At 45.7% G+C, this 25079-nt stretch overlaps 1 protein-coding gene across 1 annotated transcript in view; it reads right to left on the reverse strand.

Annotated features, from left to right (window-relative positions):
* Positions 1-959: 959 nt before the first annotated feature.
* The window catches only part of LOC142365549 (DDB1- and CUL4-associated factor 12-like), a 52431-nt gene continuing 28311 nt past the window's right edge, over positions 960-25079 (reverse strand). Inside the window, exons 5-9 of the mRNA XM_075446405.1 lie at positions 15033-15226; positions 13855-13920; positions 12985-13147; positions 1895-2079; positions 960-1199 (exon numbers count right to left, since the gene is read on the reverse strand). Coding sequence (XP_075302520.1) covers positions 1041-1199; positions 1895-2079; positions 12985-13147; positions 13855-13920; positions 15033-15226 — 767 coding nt within the window. The 3' untranslated portion in view covers positions 960-1040. The remainder of the gene's footprint in view (positions 1200-1894; positions 2080-12984; positions 13148-13854; positions 13921-15032; positions 15227-25079) is intronic.

Consider the following 25079-nt stretch of genomic DNA (forward strand, 5'->3'; position numbering starts at 1 on the left):
CACTGGCTTATTAGAGGAGATGGCCAATCAGAACAGCTAAAATGGGAAAAGTTTCCACAACCTGGGACAAAAAAGGTCATGGGTTTTAGGCAGTTTATGAAGGACCCATGAGCTACCGCAGCAGCATGCTAAGGAACCTTGGCTCATCTGGAAAACTGATAGATTTGTTTCATTTTGAATGACAAGGACACTCATGTCCCTAGCCCCCATTTCCTCTCAGCACCTCTGCAGTCCCTCAATGTAATGTCACCCTGCAATAGCCACGCTGCAGAACAGTCTGTGCAAACTCCAGTTGTGCAACCTGATACCTGGGACAGGCAAAGAAGGAACAGAAGATCAGTTTTTGCTCCTGGCACTGCTGAAAACTACAATTCAAATACAAACGCACTTTTGAGAACTCCTGCACTTCTGCAGTTTGGGCTTGATGGGCAATATCCCTGAGGAATCCGTCCCTGGGCTCCAATGAGTACAGCTTAAAATTACTGTATTCCTCTACATATAAACAGTGTCATTAGACTTGTACTTTTAAAAAATAAGATCAACCCAGGCCAGGGCCAGGCTCTGCAGATAAAGCAGTAGCTTATCTATTATAAATAATTTTAACATTTCTTAACTAAAAGTAGTCCTCACTCCAGGTAATGTAACTGACACAAAGTACCTGCACACACACAGCCCCTAGACTTTCACAGAAAGCCCAGGAGCAACCACTCCATAAGAAAGGAATCCTACCTCACAGTAAAGTAGGGGAGGGGGTACATGGCCAAGATAACCTAAATGTGGGAGAAGAATAATTTGGAGTAAATATAATAAAAAAAGGGATTTCAAAAACCCTTCATATAAAGGATCAATGAGGTTAAAGCAAAAAAAAAAAAAACTGGTTCAAAAATATGTACAAGACTGCTGGAGACCAACAGAAAACTCTGCCAAAAAGTAACTTGCATTTAAATCAAAAATCAATGGCATCACACAATTTTATTGTTAAAAAAATGGAAAAAAAAGTGGAAATCTGTGTAAAGATCAGCATTTATAAAGAGTTGCCATTAGCTCCAGAGACCAGCGTAATTCCCGTGAAGTCCTGATGGAAGGGGGCCTCCTGCCACAAAGAGTTTTGTTCCAGACGAGTCGTAGCAGTGGGTGTAAACAGCATTTGGAAAGAAATTTATGTCAGAAAAATAATTCCTCCAGGTTTCATCATGATTCTGTTAAAGGAAAGTTTAGATTGTTATTGTTGCCAAACAAACCCAAAACCTTGTTTCACAAAAACAGAAGGTAGGTTCCAGAACCTAAAAAGGGATTTTCTCTGTTAATACTCCCTGCAGCTTCAGACAGATCAATTTGAAGATACCAGGGTTGTCCTGAAGCTTTTTCTGAGGACATTTGGGCCAAACATTGGAGGAGGGAAGGTGAAAGGTAAGGAAGATATCAAGTTTCATTAGTTTTTAAAGTTATATCGCAATGATACAAAAGATAATAGGGAGGAGTTAGACAAAGTTAAGTGGTAACTTAAGTGGTACTCTCTTGAGTACCGTGTTAGAGTAGCACATTTTTAAAGGAAGACAATGCATTTTGCTTCATGTTCTGCAAACTAGAAGTTAGATTACATTTGAAAACATAAAGATATAAATCTAGTTCATTTATGAATCAGTGCATACGAACAGTAGTCAGTATGCCTTACACTCAAGCAACCAACCATTCAATAACCTTTCATAAAGCTTTTGTAGAAAGCAATTCTGCAGCACTTCTTGATTTTCATGATTAGTTATTGGTTGCACGATCACTGTTTTACTGGGACGCATTTCATACAATAGCTCTCATGACTACAGTTTCCCACTACTCAGTTCGAGCCCTACAGCACTCCTGTGTAAAGGGTCTCCTACAGCAACAAGCTACTCACCAGCCAGCCTTTCCCAGTAGTCAACTTCAAAATTTCACTTCCTCCTAATTTCTGCGTCTGTGCATAGTAGGCACATGAGGGCTTTTCATCCAGGAACCTCTGGGCTCTGATATCGTAAAACAATAAGGAACCTTGCCCCGTTCCCACTGTGATGACATGCTCATAGAAGCTCACAGATCGAATACCTGTCAAACAAGAGAAGGGACATACAATGCAGTAAGGAAGATGGATGCTTTGGCTCTGCAGTACTGCTGCTTGATGTCTAATATATTCTTTAAGAGGAACTACCTACTAGTATTCTCCACAACACACAAGTTTCCCCACTGCTATGGAGCTGTGCAGACAAATCCCATTGGTACTATTCAAACAGCAGCTTCAATTACATTTACTACTTCCCTTCTCCTCCGAGGCTATCGGCTGCACTGATGGTGCATAGTAAGAAACTTTATTCTCAGCAGGCCCCAGCTCTGCCAGATAAGCAAAGGTCATAAGCCATTTAGGATCAAGAGCAGCTTTTTTTTTTTTTTCTTCAATCCCATCAGTGGCAGGGAAGAGCACTGAAAGGGACAGGAAAACTCACCTGATTAACAGGTGAGTCAGAGACTGGTGCAGTCAGCGGAATTTTGATTTCTTTGATCATGGGGAGGTGTACACAGCACCGGGCCTGCTGGCAACAGATGGAGTCCAGCTGTCTCAAAGGGGAAAAAGGATTCTTGCCCACAAGCTGGCAGGGCTCATTGAGAGGGCTTTAAAATAGGTTCGAAGGGAGAGGGGGATATAACCAGGCTCCCTAGGGATGAGCCCAGGAGTGGCATGCCAGTGTCGGGGGTGAGAACAATAGGCCAGCTCAAGTGCATCTACACCAATGCATGTAGCATGGGCAATAAACAGGAGGAGCTGGAAGCCATTGTGCAGTAGGACAGCTATGACTTGGTTGCCATCACAGAAACATGGTGGGACAGCTCACATGACTGGCATGCTGTCATGGATGGCTACAGACTCTTTAGGAAAGACAGGCCAACAAGGAGAGGTGGGGGAGTTGCTCTGTATGTGAGGGAGCAACTGGAATGCATTGAGCTTGGCCTGGGGGCGGATGAAGAAAGAGTCAAGAGCATATGGGTTAGAATTAAGGGACAGGCTCATATGGGTGACACTGCTGTGGGTATGTACTACAGGCCACCTGACCAGGAGGAGGAAATTGATGAGGCCTTCTACAAGCAACTGAAAGTAGCCTCACAGTCACAGGCCCTGGTTCTCATGGGGGATTTCAACCACCCTGACATCAGCTGGGAAGGCCACACAGCCAGGCACATGCAGTCCTGGAGGTTCCTGCAGAGCACTGATGATAACTTTCTGATGCAAGTGGTGGAGGAACCAACAAGGAGAGGCACTCTGCTGGACCTTGTACTCAAACAAAGAGGGACTGGTTGAGGATGTGGAGGTTGGAGGTAGCCTCGGCTGCAGTGACCATGAAATGGTGGAATTCAAGATCCTGCGTGGAGGAAGCAGGGCGATAAGTAGGATTAAAACCTTGGACTTCAAGAGAGCTAACTTTGGCCTCTTCAAGGAGCTACTTGGAGGAATCCCATGGGTAAAGGCTCTCGAAGGCAGGGGGGTCCAAGAGTGCTGGTTGCTGTTTAAACGTCACTTCCTCCATGCACAGGATCAGTGCATCCCCCTGAGAAAGAAATCAAGCAAAGGAGGCAGGAGACCCACATGGATGAGTAAGGAGCTTCTAGCAGAGCTCAGGTGGAAGAGAAAGGTCCATGGAATGTGGAAAGAGGGGCAGGCCACTTGGGAAGGGTACAGGAATGTTTTCAGAGCATGCAGGGAAGCAACGAGGAAGGCTAAGGTCCACTTGGAATTGAATCTGGCAAGGGATCTTGAAAGACAACAAGAAAAGCTTCTTCAAGTACATCAGCAGCAAACAGAAGACTAGGGATAATGTGGGGCCACTGCTGAATGAGGTGGGTGCCCTGGTGACGGAGGATGCAGAGAAGGCAGAGTTACTGAATACCTTCTTTGCTTCAGTCTTCAGTGCTAAGGCCAGCCCTCAGGAATCCCAGGCCCTGGAGGTAAGAGAGGAAGCCTGCAGAGAGGACAACCTTCCCTTGGTCGAGGAGGACTGCGTGAGAGATCACTTAAGCAATCTGGATGTCCACAAATCCATGGGCCCCGATGGAATGCACCCACGAGTGCTGAGGGAGCTGGCGGATGTCATTGCTGAGCCACTCTCCATCATCTTTGAGAGGTCCTGGAGGACAGGAGAGGTGCCCGAGGACTGGAGAAAGGCCAATGTCACTCCAATCTTCCAAAAGGGCAAGAAGGAGGACCCAGGGAACTACAGGCCGGTCAGCCTCACCTCCATCCCGGGAAAGATGATGGAGCAACTCATTCTAGAGGTCATCATCAAGCAAGTGGAGGAAAAGAAGGTTATCAGGAGTAGTCAGCATGGATTCACCAAGGGGAAATCATGCTTGACCAATCTGATAGCTTTCTATGATGGCATGACTGGCTGGGTAGATGAGGGGAGAGAAGTGGATGTTGTCTACCTAGACTTCAGCAAGGCTTTCGACACTGTCTCCCATAACATCCTCCTAGGGAAGCTCAAGAAGTGTGGGCTAGATGAATGGACAGTGAGGTGGACTGAGAACTGGCTGAACGGCAGAGTTCAGAGGGTTGTCATCATCGTCCCAGAGTCTAGTTGGAGGCCTGTAACTAGTGGTGTCACCCAGGGGTGTTCTGGTTTTGGCTGCTGCCGGCAACAAAAGCGCCACGCGGCCGCCCCTCCCCCCGCTGGTGTGCGGAGGAGAATGGAAAGAAACAGGCAGAAAACCTGTGGGTTGGGATAAGGGCAGTTTAACAGAACAGCAAACAAAGGGAACAGTAACAACAATGAGACAGAAAAAGGGGAAATATACAAAACAAACCCGCAGAACATAACCGCACTCTCGGACCGAACCACCGCTGTGCCCTCCCTAGCCGCGAGAGAGTTCCCGCCGCGCCGCCCCCCCCCCCACCGGAACCCAGCATGGAGGCACATGGTATGGAATACCCGGCTCTGTTTGGCCAGGTTGGGGTTGGGTCAGCCCACCCGGCTGTGCCCCTTCCTGGATTCTGGTGAAAATTAACCCTGTCCTGGCCAAACCCAGGACAAGGTGTCAGTACTGGGCCCAGTCTTGTTCAACTTCTTCATCTATGACCTGGATGAAGGGACAGAGTGTACCCTCAGCAAGTTTGCTGATGACACAATACTGGGAGGAGTGGTGGATACACCGGAAGGCTGTGCTGCTGTTCAGCGAGACCTGGACAGGCTGGAGAGTTGAACGGAGAGGAACCTGATGAAGTTCAGCAAGGGCAAGTGCAGGGTCCTGCACCTGGGGAGGAACAACCCCATGCATCAGTACAGGCTCGGGGCTGACCTGCTGGAGAGCAGCTCTGCTGAGAGGGACCTGGGTGTTCTAAATACAAGTAGTACACATATTGAGGACTGTAGCGTGTAAGCTACAAACCCTCAAAAGAAAAGGAGGGATTGATACCTGCGAATGTAGCGGATGTAACAGATGTAGCGGATGCAGATAAAATTTATCACTTTAGGTCTCGGAATCATTGCACAACAGATTAATTAAAACCAAAGCAAGTCTTGGTTCTCTGTGAATAATTGGGAAGGTTGTAAGATAAGAGACTCCTGCATAATCCCACTTAGACAGCTTGGCCTTGGGAGAGCAGATGCGCAGGACCATGAAGATAAGGAGGCTACAAAGTGACCACAAGACCGTAATGAAGCAACCTTGAAGGACGTGGTATACGTGACCTTAGAACTGAGTTTGCGCAGAAGCAAAGGTCAACCAGCGGACACTGTGATGAAGAGTACGAGCCTTCACCTGAAGACCCCCGGCAACCACCCAGAGGCGCCAACAGACATGCGTGAAGGACATTAACATATGCTAATGAGTTCTCGGAAAAACCATGAATATGATTCAGCATTTCTCGGGAATGTAATGAATATGTATGTTAGCATAGCATAAATACCTAGTAATTGTGTCTTTTTGGCACGCACATTTTGGGCGGAGCTATCCCCTGTGCATCCAGCGCTGCAATAAAGAATGCCCGCTTTCTAAAACTCCAAACTTAAGTTTTAGAGAGTGAATTATTTTGCCACTTTCCGATAACACAAGTATAACCATAATAATCACTAGTCACTTTGCTGCCAAGATAAATCAGGCTCTTAAATAATTGTGAAGCTATCCCTGCTCAAATATTGTCCCACAAGCACACATTATTCTTTGTAGCTGTATCTGAGACCAGATCTTAAGACAATTGCCTCAAAGCTTGTTTGCAAAGCTGGCTGCAGGACCTCCTGGCAGGCCAGCCAAAGCTTGTTTGCAGCCCAGCTCGCTGCAGGACCCCCTGGCAGGGCAGCAAAATACAAACCAGACAAGGAATAAACAGCCACCCAAAACCGGCTTTGAAGGGAGTTAGAGGACAGGTACCTTGTTGTGGAAAATGTGTCTAGACACCGACCCCCTCCCGACCTGCTGGAGCCAGGACTGAGAAGAAAACACATGCGTGGGACTGGGGGAACGTGGGATACGTGCCATTGCCTAGGGAACAATCTCCCTGAATACCTTATAAAAAGCTGTGTGACCAAATGATGGGGAGACCCCCACCACCGACGCTCACAGGAACTATGGAGACCCCCACCACCGACGCACACAGGAACTACGGACCAACAGGATGCCACTGGATCCATGGTGGTGACTGTCTCTTGCGACTCTATCCCAACTGCTTGCTAGGTTTCTTTCTTTCCTGTCTTTTCTTCTCCTGTCGCTGTTTCCTCATGCCTTTGTTTGAACAAATGATCAATAAACCTGTTTGATTGGCAGCATTTGACCTCGTTTGTGTCTTAATCTCACTCTGGGAATAACAACGAATCTCTACGGCTTGGGTCTTCCCAGATCATAACAAGCTGACACTTTTAGCACTTCACCCAGCAATGAAAACAGACTAAGAATCCTACAACCCAAGCACCACCATGTTACACCAGCACATGGGAAGCTACAAGTTTCCAGTCCAAACAAAACATTCTAGCACAATTCAGTTATGCCATTAGATTGAGTAAAAGGAGTACATTTTGTTTTCATAAAATCTAAATCTGAAGCCTCAGCTAAACAAGAATCCCTTAGAAATAGTCTTGGGGAGATTCTGTATGTAGGAATTTGCAATTTGCAAGATGTCCTGTCATCTCATCTCTATTTATTGTGCAAAAGGTTTGTTCTGTGTAAGCATGCTACCCCAAACAACTCTTCTACGCAGATTAGACCCCACCACAACTATGCTTTTCCTTCCTGCATAACATGATGCCAAGGTTATAAACTCCAGGGATTTTCAAGCCCTCTTTAAAGTACCACTGAATTACAGCCTAAACAAGCATTCAAATAGGAGGGGAAAAGAGTGAGTTACGCCAGCTACATCCACGTGCCAACTGCTGTCACCGTACCAAGTGAGACTGAATGTCACAAAACTTGGAACATACTGGAATACACCCAGCAGGACACGTGACAGCAGACATCCGAGAGGTGTGGATGCAGCCAGGGAGTTTCCCCTTCTCTTTTGTACAGAGTTCTAACTAGAAACACATCCTCATCCTTCTGCCTCCACAGCCTCATGTCACATCCACAGCCACCAGCCTCTGTGACACACACTTGGAACACGCAAGGCCACATTGTCATGCTCCAGATGTGAGGTGAAGCCTTGGCTGCAAGCTTAACAGATGGGAAACCACTGCACAAGTCTCACACCTGCTGAAGTAAATTTACCAGATTCGTATAAGAATCTCCACTTTAATTCAGAGAACTACAAATCACAGAATCACAGAATCACACAGAATGTTAGGGGTTGGAAGGGACCTCTGTGGATCATCTAGACCAACCCCCCTGCCGAAGCAGGGTCACCTACAGCAGGCTGCACAGGACCTTGTCCAGGCGGGTGCCAAGTTTCAGCATCCGTGAAAGGACGGGAACGACTCTCACACGCATTGGTATGATGCACAGTCGGATTCTTTATTCTCCCGCTTGTGCGGTTATATACATTTTACCATATCTGCACACGCGATTACGCTTATTCGGATAGGCTACAGACATAAATCACACGCTGTTCACATGCCCCACATTCCCTTATGATTGGTAACTATGCACTAACGCCAATAGCAACAGACTGCCTCCACGTCCTTGAACACATCTTGTTTTTGCTAACCCACATCATGTACACTATCAGAACTTTCTCAATTGCTGTTCTTCGCTGTCTTTACCAGCAGCCTGTTCAATTATGCTGTTTTGCTTAAGCGGCCTAGTCATGCTAACTCTCAAGCTACATCAACCCCAACATCTCCCCCTTTTTCTTTTCAAAAAAAGCTAAGCTATCTTATCATTGCCTTAAAAACATTTGTTCAATTGGTGTTAGTTGCATCACAAAATTTTTCTTCACAGTTGTCTCTAGTGCCTTTTGTGTTATGCGTATTACACACGGAACCAATATAATCACTGCTTCCTCTACATCTCCCCCTTTTTTATTTAATGAATTTCAAGCAAGTGCTACATTGACACACCTAAGCATCACTATTGGCATTATGGTCCAGTAACAGCCCCGCTACAGTGCAACACTCAAAACAAACACAAGAACACAAATGCTAATAAAAAGATATATAGATGTGAAGTGCATACCATAACCTGTATTCATATTAATCACCTAGGCTAAAATCAATGTATCTAAGGGTATAACTCATTAACCATCCACAATACCTGCAGAACTCACCAAACCAAAGACGCAAAGGCAGTTACTTAGTCCAGACAAATCCGTTAGATCACAGAAACCAAATAAATCCATCAGAACACAGCAATACAAACACTATGACAACAAACACACACGATTACGCTTATTCGGATAGGCTACAGACATAAATCACACGCTGTTCACACGCCCCACATTCCCTTATGATTGGTAACTATGCACTAATGCCAATAGCAACAGACTGTCTCCACATCCTTGAACACATCTTGTTTTTGCTAACCCACATCATGTGCACTATCAGAACTTTCTCAATGGCTATTCTTAGCTGTCTTTTGCAGCAGCCTGTTCAATTATGCTGTTTTGCTTAAGCGGCCTAGTCGTGCTAATTCTCAAGCTACATCGACCCCAACAGGCGGGTCTTGAATATCTCCAGAGAAGGAGAGTCCACAACACCTCTGGGAAGCCTGTTCCACTGCATTGTCACCCTCAGAGGGAAGAAGGTCTTCCTCATGTTCAGACAGAACTTCTTATGCTTCAGTTTGTGCCCATTGCCCCTTGTCCTTTCACTGGGCACCACTGAAAAGAGTCTGGCCCCATCCTCCTGACACCCACCCTTCAGATATTTATAAACATTTATAAGGTCCCCTCACAGCCTTCTCTTCTCCAGGCTGAACAAGCCCAGCTCCCTCAGCCTTTCCTCGTAGGAGAGATGCTCCAGTCCCCTCATCATCCTCGTAGCCCTCCGCTGGACTCTCTCCAGTAGCTCCTCATCTTTCTTGAAGTGGGGAGCCCAGAACTGGACACAGTACTCCACATGGGGCCTCACTAGGGCAGAGTAGAGGGGAAGGAGAACCTCCCTCGACCTACTGGCCACACTCTTCTTCATGCACCCCAGGATCCCATTGGCCTTCTTGGCAACCAGGGCACACTGCTGGCTCATGGTCAACTTGTCATCCACCAGGACACCCAGGTCCCTCTCCGCAGAGCTGCTCTCCAGGAGGTCAGCCCCGAGCCTGTACTGGTGCATGGGGTTGTTCCTCCCCAGGTGCAGGACCCTGCACTTGCCCTTGTTGAACTTCATCAGGTTCCTCTCCGTTCAACTCTCCAGCCTGTCCAGGTCTCGCTGAATGGCAGCACAGCCTTCCGGCATATCCACCACTCCTCCCAGTTTTGTGTCATCAGCAAACTTGCTGAGGGAGGGTACGTTCTAACTCTTCATCCAGGTCGTTGATGAAGAAGTTGAACAAGACTGGGCCCAGTACTGACCCCTGGGGGACACCACTAGTTACCGGCCTCCAACTAGACTCAGCGCCGCTGATGACAACCCTCTGAGTTCTGCCATTCAGCCAGTTCTCAATCCACCTCACTGACCACTCATCTAGCCCACACTTCCTGAGCCTCCCTAGGAGGATGTTATGGGAGACAGTGTCAAAAGCCTTGCTGAAGCAGAGGTAGACAACATCCACTTCTCTCCCCTCATCTACCCAGCCAGTCATGCCATCATAGAAAGCTATCAGATTGGTCAAGCATGATTTCCCCTTGGTGAATCCATGTTGACTAATCCTGATAACCTTCTTTTCTTCCACTTGCTTGATGATGACCTCTAGAATGAGTTGCTCCATCACCTTTCCCGGGATGGAGGTGAGGCTGACCGGCCTGTAGTTCCCTGGATCTTCCTTCTTGCCCTTTTGGAAGATTGGAGCGACATTGGCTTTTCTCCAGTCCTCGGGCACCTCTCCTGTCCTCCAGGACCTTTCAAAGATGATGGAGAGTGGCTCAGCAATGACATCCGCCAGCTCCCTCAGCACTCGTGGGTGCATTCCATCGGGGCCCATGGATTTGTGAAATGCATCTGAGCAAGTTGGAGACATCCCCCCCCCCCCATCCCCCATTACAAAGGCCTGGCTCTGGCAGATACATGCAGAAAGCTTTAAGCCCTCTGCAATCAGCAAGAGCAGTCACTTGGATAATAGGAGAAAGGTACAAGAGGAGGCCTCCTCTTAGTTTTGCTCCAAAAGTGCTCTTGACAAACAACCCAGCAGAACACTTACTTAACAGAAATATGTAATGGAGTATGAAAGCAGACGACATATACTTTTCAATGCAATTTGTTAACAAAAAGCTATAAAATGCAGAACAACTGTGGATCTTTCTCTGATAAAAAAAATATTAACTGAAGGAATCAGTGATGTGCCCACTACTAAGAGGATGTTTAGAATGGGCTTTCAAGAACAGCACTTCAAAGTGTCTCCTATGGGGCTGAAGTACCTCAGATTAATCATTCCCATCAAACTAAAAGCACAACCCGTGCCTAGAACTGATCACATTAAGCTTTCCTACATACGCAGCACTCTGCCACCTGTGGACCTGAACTATTTGGGTCAGCAAATTGAGTCTTACTCCTGAGAGGCAGGGAGGCTCTACATATCCCAGAAGGAAATGAAGACGCAGTAGCGTGTCCTACACAAAGAGTAGACACAGAGTCTGTGCTGCACAAGCTCAGTCCACTACATTAACATTGCTGCCTTCAGGATATAAAGTCAAGGGCACATGACACTGCACTGCATGCCAGCCAAGCAGAAAGCAGTTGCTCTCACAGATCAAGAACTAGAGTCCAGGGCCTGCAACTTCCCCGTACAACTGCTAAGAAAAGCAAGACTTACAAGGTGCACTAAAAAGCATTAGCTACCTTCTCATGTAGAGCAGACAGGGTTACACCAGGTAAAAACCAGCCCCAGTTCCAGTCTTAGTAAGTGATAACCTTTCTCTGACCTGCTTTTGTATACAACACTAATGATCTGAAGTTAATGTGGACGGACTTACCATGTTCAGCAGGTGCATTTGGAAGCTGAAAGCACATTCAGGTAACGCTTCAAAGCACTTAAAAGTCAACCCAGATTTTACTCAACAAATCAATAAACAGCCTGCTTTCTAGAGGTACTGTACCTCTCCAAGTCCCAGTGAAATCAATAGAAAGTTGAAACACTCAGTATCTTGTGAATTAATATTACTTCAGTGCCTCCACCACCATGCCAAAAAAAAAATTATCTGCCTACTATGCAGAACAAAGAACAGCATTGAGCAAAGGCTTTCTCCAGACATGAATTAGTGCCCCAGAGACACTATCTACACAAAGATCATCCCCCCCAGCAGGGATGATCACATACTCAAGGCAGAAATTTTCAGCCACCAGTCACCACTGGGCACCATGCTCCAGTGTCTTGGTATTTCTTCCCATTGATACTGAATGGTGACAGTGTCGGGACCTCCAAAGAGCCCTCATTGACAGTGGGTCAGGACAAGGGCTGGTAAGATGTTCAGGTGACAATATGAGCTGGTGAAGCACCTTTTCTCGTATTATAGAAACTTCTCCTGTATCTGAAAGAAGCAGACCTTGACATTTATTCTAGACAGCAATGTTCAAACTCCAGTAACCACAGAAATAAAACTTTCTGAGTACTTGCCTATGTGCATTCTCTTTTGATAACTTCCCAATGAAGAGATGGATGCCTAGAGCCAAGCTAAATATGGACTGCAACTTATTAGTCTGGGATTAATATGGTTTAAAATGGTTTAAAATGGGCATCACAGCACAGTGCCTTCTCATGCGTGAAAATAAAGGGTATGGGAAGAAGCTTATGGGACCACGCACCCTGCAAGCCCTCACGTTTGGCCCTGGTATAAGGTTCAACTGGACATACTGCATCCACATCAGAAAAGGAAAACAGCACTCAAATCTGCAATTTTTTTTTTATTTAAAGAGTGAGCTTTTGTATATTTAAAGCAAATAAATACACATTGAAAACTAAGAGTCTCACTCATGGCTTTAAAATTACAAAGCAAGCATTCACCCACAGCACAGATTCCCAGTATGACAGCACAGAGCAGACAACATGCTTTTTTTCCCGTTCCCAGAGAAAAATGCAAGAATAGACAGTATTAATAGTGGTACAAAGACTGGATTTGCTTTGAGATTAAGTAAAACAGAATAAAACACAGTAAAAAATAAGAAGTAAAATGCACACTATTAAAATTTCAGTAATATTTAGATGGTGTACAATTTAGTTGATCATAAAAGCACTCATGTTGTCTATCATTAGATTTCAGAGTTGTTTTTAAGTTTGGTTTGTTGGTTGCTCAAGGAATATTGTCATAAAAGCAAAACCTACATATACTACTAATGATTTAGTCTATCATCACATGAAAAACCCTTCCTATTTATTAAAAGCTTATCTTACTGCAGTCTTAATAGCTACTTCTGCAAGGAAACCATTTGAAGCACCCTTTGACAAGTTTCTTACCACTGCCTCGTTCTTTGGAACAGACGGATTTAACATTGTGAGAAGGCTGCCTCGGATCCAGAAAGGAAACATGTGCCTGTGATCCCACTGCATACACTGACCACTCCTGACCATAAGCCAAACACACGTTCTCCCTGCAGTACGGCAACTTTGTGGAAAGTAACTGGAAACAGAAGAAAGACAAATCAACACATTATGAGAAAAGAGCAAAACATTAATAGAACAATACTGTAAACTATGTTCAAGGAAGATGCAGTGAAAAAAACAAAATGCAGCTAAAAAGTAAGTTCATCACAACAACAGAACTTTAAGAGAAAGGCAACAACCTGACCCAGAGAAAAAAAAAAATGAAGGAGATTGGATGCCTTATGTGAACCAAACTGAGATGATAAAGGCTAAAGCCAAGTATTATGCAAAGAACAATGGGTGTTCTGGTAAATTGTTTTACATCTTTCTAAGCTGCTGTTATTTCTTCAGCAGGTGTACACAGACATCAGCTCTCAGGTGAAAAAGCTTACCTCATACACTAGCATAGATATTTCTGGGTTTGATCTGCAACTACACTTCAATAAGTGCAACTTCCTTTATGAACACTGCTAATCAAGTATCCATCATACTCTATGGAACGGTTCACTTCAGCTCACCCAGAACTGGCAGAAAATTAAGAGCACCTCCCACCCTCCAAAATAAGGGGAGTGGGAAGCTTCTCTCCCCAAGTTCTAATTTTTAGGACATATCATTTTACACAAAGCTTTTAAGTGTTTTACAAACGCTGCTGCTCTTTCTTCAAGCATTTAAAGAAGATGAACAGTGAACAGCCTTAACTGCTAGGCAATTTTTATAATTTTACACCAACAAACAGAAAAGCACCTTTGATAATGCATGCTCTGCTTTCCAAAGATGAAAATACCCATCTAGGGACACAGCTCCCAGTTCCTATCAAAAAAAAAAAAAAAAAAAGAGAGAGAGTTAGTTTCTGCATTATAGATGTCCTTACAAACTCACACTCTCTACTAGGCAGGCTGCATACTCCAGATTGAACTCATCCATAATCCTGTACATGCTTATCAAGATAAATTTTCATTTTATATTGATCTTGATAGAATGCAATATAGCACAAAGGTGCCAGGTAGAATAAGAATTAATAAGACAGTAAATAACCAAAAATAACCTTAAAAAGTATAGATCTTGTTAGACAATAAAATAATGAATTATTAGACAGTACAAGCTGGGGTTGGCAAATCTCTACAGCAGCTCCCACATTGATTCTGACCCTGAAGTAAACATTTCTTTCCAGGCACTACTCTACTGAAAAAGCTACACGAATTCTCCATCACAGAGGAGTAATTAACAGCTATAGTGATAAATAAAGCCCTCAGGAGCACCACGCTTCTGATAGTTCACCCGCCTTTGCTTCAGACCTTCTCTGTTCTTTGAAGACAGAAAGAAAAGTAGTGGGGAATGAATTGCTACTCCCACTCGCCTCAGTACAATTCATCGCTAGTAATAACAAGAGATCAGCATGGGGGAGGTTAACATTTACTATTTGCCAAATGCTAACAAAATAACACCAAAGCAAGCACTGGTGCCTGCCCTGTGTGTCAGTCACCTCACTTGCTGAGCAATCCAGCCATCAAAACAGCAACTGACTGAATGTTAGCTGGTCATCACAAAAGGTATAGGAAAGCAGCAAGAGCACTCAAGAGTGGGATTCAAGCTGCAAGAGGTGTTTTGGTGCTTTATCTGCTTCTTATAAACATTCCCCATCTGCTCCCCTTAGGGTGCAAGTCTAAAAATCAAACCCACGGTAAAACTGTTCCTTCTGAAAACATGATTTTTTTTTTTCTACTGGACTTCTCCAAGCACTTGGGTCAGAAGCAGATATAGCAGATAAAGATGACCACCTCATAAAAGAAAGATGCAAAAGGATCAGAGAAAAAAAATATTAGGTTGTTTCTCCGGTATATTAGATTTAGACTACTTTTTTCTTTTTCCAATACATATGGACAGTTTTAAGGCTTCTCAATTGTCTTGCTTATCTTACTGACCTTGTTCTTATTGTTGAAAGCCAATGCTCGGACTTTGCAGTTGTCAGGATTGGTGCTCTCCTTGGGGATATCCTTAAGAGCCCTGTGTCTTATATGGGCATAGACAGAAACTTGAGAGAGATTATGCCTGGCATCGCTTTTGGACAACACATCCTCTGTGACTTCCCAGAGACCCATTGAACCATCCCGGGAACCTGAATAAAGAGTCCATAACAGCATTTCACATACACATAATTCCCATTTTTAAAAAGGAACTTCAATAAACAAAAGGATCTGAAAGAAAGGATACTATTACTATTAATTTAATCTAACTAAACACACTTTTGGTGCCTATATATTAATTATTATTAACAAAATCATTATTTTACTGAGCTTGTAAAGTTCACAACATTGTGAAATCATTGTCAACTGGTTTGTCTGCATGGTATCCAAACAGCTAGATCACCTCATCTGTTTTCAAACTGATTAGGATGCATCAAAAAACACAATCCCCATTAGAGATTCACAGGTAGAATAAACTCAAGGGCGCCTGAACAGCCTATGTGTTCAGCCTGGCTTACCAAGGCTGAGACTGACAGAGTCTGTTAAGCCAATACAAAAACCTCCAAGAAAACTCAGTTGGGTTTACACAAATTTTGGATCATTTGATTTCTGCCAGTATGCTTATGTATATGTACGCACACACATTTGTGAACTAAACAGAAACAACTATTTCAAATCACAATTTGTACCAATTTGTATCAAATATATTTTTTAAATTTCCTTTTTTAATCCATGCAACCTCTTGTTTAAAGAATGTAAAACAGGAAGTGAGGACGAACAAGTAAGAATGCATTTTATTTTTTAACAAATTTGAAGATATTAATCCAAAATACGAATCAATAGGAGTAACAATACTGGATGAAGAAAGCTGAACGCCTTTGGATTATAGATCAGCACAGGCTTAATTCAAGGTCGACACCCAACCCTTCTGGTGTTTAGGCAACTCAATTCCATCTAAGTCAGCTCTGACAGATTTGACACAAACCCCAATTTCTTCCCTACACAATGTGACTTAATATTTTTTCTAACACAGAAAGTCGGGTTACAGAGCTGCAAGGATACTGTTGCAGTTTGGCCCGTGGCCGGCAACAAAAGGGCCACGCGGCCGCTCTGCCGCCCCTCCCCCCACTGGGGTGGAGAGGAGAATGGAAAGAAAAAGGCAAAAACTGGTGGGTCAGGATAAGGGCAGTTTAACAGAACAGCAAACAAAGGGAACAGGAACAACAACAATACTGATAAGGAGAATACACAAAACAAAACAGCAGAATGCACAGAGCAACTCTCACCGCCCATTACCCTTCGAGCTCCCCAGCTGCGACTGCCTTCCCCCAGCACAGCTCCCCCAACCAGAACCCAGCATGACAGCACATGGTATGGAATGCCCTGCTCTCTTTGGCCAGGTTGGGTCAGCCATCTCAGCTGTGTCCCCTCCTGGCTTCTGGTGAAAATTAACCCTGTCCTGGCTGAACCCAGGACATTATCCACCCCTTCTTCTATACCATCTACGTCATGCCCAGGTCCCCCATTTTCCAGTTAATCACCACCACTTTTCCTGTCTTTAATACATACAAACAGATATCATTCCCTTAGTCTATGGTTCATCACTCTAAAGTGTCCGTTGAGTTCATTTAATCCATGACTTGGGGCACCATCTGTCATAACAGCCTTTCAGAGCAGGAGAGATGATGTATGGTGATGGGTGCTCGCATGTGGCATCTGGAGTTCATGGCTGGTGTATCTGGTGTGGACCGTGCCCACAATCTGTGGGTTGAAGATGTTGATCTTGATGAAGTTGCTGGGTGCCAGTTGTTGAAGCCAGGTCCAGTCCCATCACCACTGTGCTTTCCTAGGTTTCATCGAAGTCCATCCTTCATTAGCTTGGGTGGTGCTTACTGTGATACTACTGATTTAACATATCACAACTATAGTAGTGATAACAGACAGTGACAGGGTTATTTAGCAATTAACTTTATACATTTTATTTATTGACTGTTCTCACCCAAAATCAAATCCCCATGAGGTACACAACGGACTTCCCCATCCTTCCGCATCACCCACCAGGTGCACCAGGGTCCCTGAGCAAAAGCAATCCCGCAGACTGGTTTACCTTTGCCTGAGGCAGAACTAACCCAGACTGTCTTCCCTAACATTGGGGTGTTGGTTGACAGCCAGCTGAACATGAGACAGCAGTGTGCCCAGGTGGCCAAGAAGGCCAACGGCATCCTGGCTTGTATCAGGAATAGTGTGGCCAGCAGGAGCAGGAAGGTGATTGTGCCCCTGTACTCGGCACTGGTGAGGCCGCACCTTGAGTACTGTGTTCTCTTTTGGGCCCCTCACTACAAGAAAGACAGTGAGGTGCTGGAGTGTGTCCAGAGAAGGGCAACGAAGCTGGTGAAGGGTCTAGAGAAAAAAGTCTTATGAGGAATGACTGAAGGAGCTGGGGCTGTTTAGTCTGGAGAAGAGGAGGCTGAGGGGGGACCTTATCGCTCTCTACACCTACCTGAAAGGAGGTTGTAGTGAGGCAGGTGTTGGTCTCTTCTCCCAGGTAACTAGCGATAGAACAAAAGGCAATGGCCTCAAGTTGCGTCAAGGGAGGTTTAGATTAGATATTAGGAAAAGTTTCTTTACTGAATGAGTGGTCAGGCACTGGAACAGGCTGCCCAGGGAGGTGGTGGAGTCACAATCATAGCAGCCTGATCCACCTGCTGGTTGTTTTGATGTTCCTCAGTGGGCCGACTCTTAGGGACGTGGGCGTCCACGTGACGGACTTTTACAACCAACTGCTCCAGATGGGCAGCAATATCTTGCCACAATGGGGCAGACCAGATAGGTTTGCCTCTGCGCTGCCAGTTGTTCTTCTTCCATTGCTGCAGCCACCCCCACAAGGCATTTGCCACCGTCCAGGAGTCGGTGTAAAGATAGAGCACTGGCCACTTCTCTCGACTGGCAGTGTCTAAAGCCAGCTGGATGGCTTTCACCTCCGCAAACTGGCTCGACTCAACTTCTCCCTCTGCAGTTTCCGCGACTTTTCGTGTAGGGCTCCATACAGCAGCCTTCCACCTCCGCTGCTTCCCCAGCTCCCCCAGCTGCTCCCCCAGCTTTATGGTTGGGATAAAGGCAGTTTAACAGAACAGCAAACAAAGGGAACAGTAACAACAATGAGACAGAAAAAGGGGAAATATACAAAACAAACCCGCAGAACATAACCGCACTCTCGGGCCGAACCACCGCTGTGCCCTCCCTAGCCGCGAGAGAGTTCCCGCCGCGCCGCCCCCCCCCCCACCGGAACCCAGCATGGAGGCACATGGTATGGAATACCCGGCTCTGTTTGGCCAGGTTGGGGTTGGGTCAGCCCACCCGGCTGTGCCCCTTCCTGGATTCTGGTGAAAATTAACCCTGTCCTGGCCAAACCCAGGACAAGGTGTCAGTACTGGGCCCAGTCTTGTTCAACTTCTTCATCTATGACCTGGATGAAGGGACAGAGTGTACCCTCAGCAAGTTTGCTGATGACACAATACTGGGAGGAGTGGTGGATACACCGGAAGGCTGTGCTGCTGTTCAGCGAGACCTGGACAGGCTGGAGAGTTGAACGGAGAGGAACCTGATGAAGTTCAGCAAGGGCAAGTGCAGGGTCCTGCACCTGGGGAGGAACAACCCCATGCATCAGTACAGGCTCGGGGCTGACCTGCTGGAGAGCAGCTCTGCTGAGAGGGACCTGGGTGTTCTAAATACAAGTAGTACACATATTGAGGACTGTAGCGTGTAAGCTACAAACCCTCAAAAGAAAAGGAGGGATTGATACCTGCGAATGTAGCGGATGTAACAGATGTAGCGGATGCAGATAAAATTTATCACTTTAGGTCTCGGAATCATTGCACAACAGATTAATTAAAACCAAAGCAAGTCTTGGTTCTCTGTGAATAATTGGGAAGGTTGTAAGATAAGAGACTCCTGCATAATCCCACTTAGACAGCTTGGCCTTGGGAGAGCAGATGCGCAGGACCATGAAGATAAGGAGGCTACAAAGTGACCACAAGACCGTAATGAAGCAACCTTGAAGGACGTGGTATACGTGACCTTAGAACTGAGTTTGCGCAGAAGCAAAGGTCAACCAGCGGACACTGTGATGAAGAGTACGAGCCTTCACCTGAAGACCCCCGGCAACCACCCAGAGGCGCCAACAGACATGCGTGAAGGACATTAACATATGCTAATGAGTTCTCGGAAAAACCATGAATATGATTCAGCATTTCTCGGGAATGTAATGAATATGTATGTTAGCATAGCATAAATACCTAGTAATTGTGTCTTTTTGGCACGCACATTTTGGGCGGAGCTATCCCCTGTGCATCCAGCGCTGCAATAAAGAATGCCCGCTTTCTAAAACTCCAAACTTAAGTTTTAGAGAGTGAATTATTTTGCCACTTTCCGATAACACAAGTATAACCATAATAATCACTAGTCACTTTGCTGCCAAGATAAATCAGGCTCTTAAATAATTGTGAAGCTATCCCTGCTCAAATATTGTCCCACAAGCACACATTATTCTTTGTAGCTGTATCTGAGACCAGATCTTAAGACAATTGCCTCAAAGCTTGTTTGCAAAGCTGGCTGCAGGACCTCCTGGCAGGCCAGCCAAAGCTTGTTTGCAGCCCAGCTCGCTGCAGGACCCCCTGGCAGGGCAGCAAAATACAAACCAGACAAGGAATAAACAGCCACCCAAAACCGGCTTTGAAGGGAGTTAGAGGACAGGTACCTTGTTGTGGAAAATGTGTCTAGACACCGACCCCCTCCCGACCTGCTGGAGCCAGGACTGAGAAGAAAACACATGCGTGGGACTGGGGGAACGTGGGATACGTGCCATTGCCTAGGGAACAATCTCCCTGAATACCTTATAAAAAGCTGTGTGACCAAATGATGGGGAGACCCCCACCACCGACGCTCACAGGAACTATGGAGACCCCCACCACCGACGCACACAGGAACTACGGACCAACAGGATGCCACTGGATCCATGGTGGTGACTGTCTCTTGCGACTCTATCCCAACTGCTTGCTAGGTTTCTTTCTTTCCTGTCTTTTCTTCTCCTGTCGCTGTTTCCTCATGCCTTTGTTTGAACAAATGATCAATAAACCTGTTTGATTGGCAGCATTTGACCTCGTTTGTGTCTTAATCTCACTCTGGGAATAACAACGAATCTCTACGGCTTGGGTCTTCCCAGATCATAACAAGCTGACACTTTTAGCACTTCACCCAGCAATGAAAACAGACTAAGAATCCTACAACCCAAGCACCACCATGTTACACCAGCACATGGGAAGCTACAAGTTTCCAGTCCAAACAAAACATTCTAGCACAATTCAGTTATGCCATTAGATTGAGTAAAAGGAGTACATTTTGTTTTCATAAAATCTAAATCTGAAGCCTCAGCTAAACAAGAATCCCTTAGAAATAGTCTTGGGGAGATTCTGTATGTAGGAATTTGCAATTTGCAAGATGTCCTGTCATCTCATCTCTATTTATTGTGCAAAAGGTTTGTTCTGTGTAAGCATGCTACCCCAAACAACTCTTCTACGCAGATTAGACCCCACCACAACTATGCTTTTCCTTCCTGCATAACATGATGCCAAGGTTATAAACTCCAGGGATTTTCAAGCCCTCTTTAAAGTACCACTGAATTACAGCCTAAACAAGCATTCAAATAGGAGGGGAAAAGAGTGAGTTACGCCAGCTACATCCACGTGCCAACTGCTGTCACCGTACCAAGTGAGACTGAATGTCACAAAACTTGGAACATACTGGAATACACCCAGCAGGACACGTGACAGCAGACATCCGAGAGGTGTGGATGCAGCCAGGGAGTTTCCCCTTCTCTTTTGTACAGAGTTCTAACTAGAAACACATCCTCATCCTTCTGCCTCCACAGCCTCATGTCACATCCACAGCCACCAGCCTCTGTGACACACACTTGGAACACGCAAGGCCACATTGTCATGCTCCAGATGTGAGGTGAAGCCTTGGCTGCAAGCTTAACAGATGGGAAACCACTGCACAAGTCTCACACCTGCTGAAGTAAATTTACCAGATTCGTATAAGAATCTCCACTTTAATTCAGAGAACTACAAATCACAGAATCACAGAATCACACAGAATGTTAGGGGTTGGAAGGGACCTCTGTGGATCATCTAGACCAACCCCCCTGCCGAAGCAGGGTCACCTACAGCAGGCTGCACAGGACCTTGTCCAGGCGGGTGCCAAGTTTCAGCATCCGTGAAAGGACGGGAACGACTCTCACACGCATTGGTATGATGCACAGTCGGATTCTTTATTCTCCCGCTTGTGCGGTTATATACATTTTACCATATCTGCACACGCGATTACGCTTATTCGGATAGGCTACAGACATAAATCACACGCTGTTCACATGCCCCACATTCCCTTATGATTGGTAACTATGCACTAACGCCAATAGCAACAGACTGCCTCCACGTCCTTGAACACATCTTGTTTTTGCTAACCCACATCATGTACACTATCAGAACTTTCTCAATTGCTGTTCTTCGCTGTCTTTACCAGCAGCCTGTTCAATTATGCTGTTTTGCTTAAGCGGCCTAGTCATGCTAACTCTCAAGCTACATCAACCCCAACATCTCCCCCTTTTTCTTTTCAAAAAAAGCTAAGCTATCTTATCATTGCCTTAAAAACATTTGTTCAATTGGTGTTAGTTGCATCACAAAATTTTTCTTCACAGTTGTCTCTAGTGCCTTTTGTGTTATGCGTATTACACACGGAACCAATATAATCACTGCTTCCTCTACATCTCCCCCTTTTTTATTTAATGAATTTCAAGCAAGTGCTACATTGACACACCTAAGCATCACTATTGGCATTATGGTCCAGTAACAGCCCCGCTACAGTGCAACACTCAAAACAAACACAAGAACACAAATGCTAATAAAAAGATATATAGATGTGAAGTGCATACCATAACCTGTATTCATATTAATCACCTAGGCTAAAATCAATGTATCTAAGGGTATAACTCATTAACCATCCACAATACCTGCAGAACTCACCAAACCAAAGACGCAAAGGCAGTTACTTAGTCCAGACAAATCCGTTAGATCACAGAAACCAAATAAATCCATCAGAACACAGCAATACAAACACTATGACAACAAACACACACGATTACGCTTATTCGGATAGGCTACAGACATAAATCACACGCTGTTCACACGCCCCACATTCCCTTATGATTGGTAACTATGCACTAATGCCAATAGCAACAGACTGTCTCCACATCCTTGAACACATCTTGTTTTTGCTAACCCACATCATGTGCACTATCAGAACTTTCTCAATGGCTATTCTTAGCTGTCTTTTGCAGCAGCCTGTTCAATTATGCTGTTTTGCTTAAGCGGCCTAGTCGTGCTAATTCTCAAGCTACATCGACCCCAACAGGCGGGTCTTGAATATCTCCAGAGAAGGAGAGTCCACAACACCTCTGGGAAGCCTGTTCCACTGCATTGTCACCCTCAGAGGGAAGAAGGTCTTCCTCATGTTCAGACAGAACTTCTTATGCTTCAGTTTGTGCCCATTGCCCCTTGTCCTTTCACTGGGCACCACTGAAAAGAGTCTGGCCCCATCCTCCTGACACCCACCCTTCAGATATTTATAAACATTTATAAGGTCCCCTCACAGCCTTCTCTTCTCCAGGCTGAACAAGCCCAGCTCCCTCAGCCTTTCCTCGTAGGAGAGATGCTCCAGTCCCCTCATCATCCTCGTAGCCCTCCGCTGGACTCTCTCCAGTAGCTCCTCATCTTTCTTGAAGTGGGGAGCCCAGAACTGGACACAGTACTCCACATGGGGCCTCACTAGGGCAGAGTAGAGGGGAAGGAGAACCTCCCTCGACCTACTGGCCACACTCTTCTTCATGCACCCCAGGATCCCATTGGCCTTCTTGGCAACCAGGGCACACTGCTGGCTCATGGTCAACTTGTCATCCACCAGGACACCCAGGTCCCTCTCCGCAGAGCTGCTCTCCAGGAGGTCAGCCCCGAGCCTGTACTGGTGCATGGGGTTGTTCCTCCCCAGGTGCAGGACCCTGCACTTGCCCTTGTTGAACTTCATCAGGTTCCTCTCCGTTCAACTCTCCAGCCTGTCCAGGTCTCGCTGAATGGCAGCACAGCCTTCCGGCATATCCACCACTCCTCCCAGTTTTGTGTCATCAGCAAACTTGCTGAGGGAGGGTACGTTCTAACTCTTCATCCAGGTCGTTGATGAAGAAGTTGAACAAGACTGGGCCCAGTACTGACCCCTGGGGGACACCACTAGTTACCGGCCTCCAACTAGACTCAGCGCCGCTGATGACAACCCTCTGAGTTCTGCCATTCAGCCAGTTCTCAATCCACCTCACTGACCACTCATCTAGCCCACACTTCCTGAGCCTCCCTAGGAGGATGTTATGGGAGACAGTGTCAAAAGCCTTGCTGAAGCAGAGGTAGACAACATCCACTTCTCTCCCCTCATCTACCCAGCCAGTCATGCCATCATAGAAAGCTATCAGATTGGTCAAGCATGATTTCCCCTTGGTGAATCCATGTTGACTAATCCTGATAACCTTCTTTTCTTCCACTTGCTTGATGATGACCTCTAGAATGAGTTGCTCCATCACCTTTCCCGGGATGGAGGTGAGGCTGACCGGCCTGTAGTTCCCTGGATCTTCCTTCTTGCCCTTTTGGAAGATTGGAGCGACATTGGCTTTTCTCCAGTCCTCGGGCACCTCTCCTGTCCTCCAGGACCTTTCAAAGATGATGGAGAGTGGCTCAGCAATGACATCCGCCAGCTCCCTCAGCACTCGTGGGTGCATTCCATCGGGGCCCATGGATTTGTGAAATGCATCTGAGCAAGTTGGAGACATCCCCCCCCCCCATCCCCCATTACAAAGGCCTGGCTCTGGCAGATACATGCAGAAAGCTTTAAGCCCTCTGCAATCAGCAAGAGCAGTCACTTGGATAATAGGAGAAAGGTACAAGAGGAGGCCTCCTCTTAGTTTTGCTCCAAAAGTGCACAGCACGTTGCAGTGATTTGTGTCTCCCTGCAGTTCCCAGGGTGGCAGCACACTTCTTCCAAATATTGTACCAGTTTGTCAGGATTCTGTACTTGTTCAGGGGTGAAGTTCCACAGCACTGGGGGTGCCCACAGTCCTAGATACTTCCCCATGCTATCCCACACACCCAGCCAGTCATAGCTATCCAGCCCCGGGACAGATCTCTGGGCAATGTTTTTAACTAGTTGTTGAATCCTAAACAAGACCCGAAACCCATTCAGGAGATACAGCAATAGGAGCATACTGGCTTTAACATCCCAAGGATACTCAAAATTCTCAAAAGCTATTGTATGAAAGGGCTAAACCCTTGACAATCCCTGACTCAGACCTTAGTGTGATACATAAAAGCTTTCTTTACTTGCATCCTTGTTACGAGATTAAAATAGACCTTGAGCAAGCTCGTCAGGCTTCCTGTGTAAGTCACTGATAACATAGACTCAGGACACCTGTGCCGAGAGATAAGCACTGAAGGAACTACTTTAAACCAACCCCTTGTAACATTCTGAGGCTGAAGGACTGATGAGCTAATTCAACGACTATATATGGACAAAGGAAGCCCAAAGTTCAACTAGCAGACATGTGATGAAACGTATCAGAAACCATCAGGGGACCCCCAAAGACATCCAAAGAGAGCAGCTACGCATGCAGATTGAACATTTGCGTATGTTAATAAGTTCCATGAAATCTTATGTTTATGTAGATGAATTATCGGAAATCCTATGAATATGTATGGCTTTATAGTATATAAGCTTTGAAAGTTTGCCAAATCATTGGAGCACTCATGGTGGAACGATCCCCAGTGCTGCCCAGCACTGTAATAAAGGATGCCTGCTTAATAGTAACTTTTTTGCTATTGAGTTTATTTCGGGAACTCTCCGAATACTGCATTTCCT

This window comes from Opisthocomus hoazin, chromosome W, assembly GCF_030867145.1.
Source record: "Opisthocomus hoazin isolate bOpiHoa1 chromosome W, bOpiHoa1.hap1, whole genome shotgun sequence".
In the NCBI taxonomy this organism is placed as follows: domain Eukaryota; kingdom Metazoa; phylum Chordata; class Aves; order Opisthocomiformes; family Opisthocomidae; genus Opisthocomus; species Opisthocomus hoazin.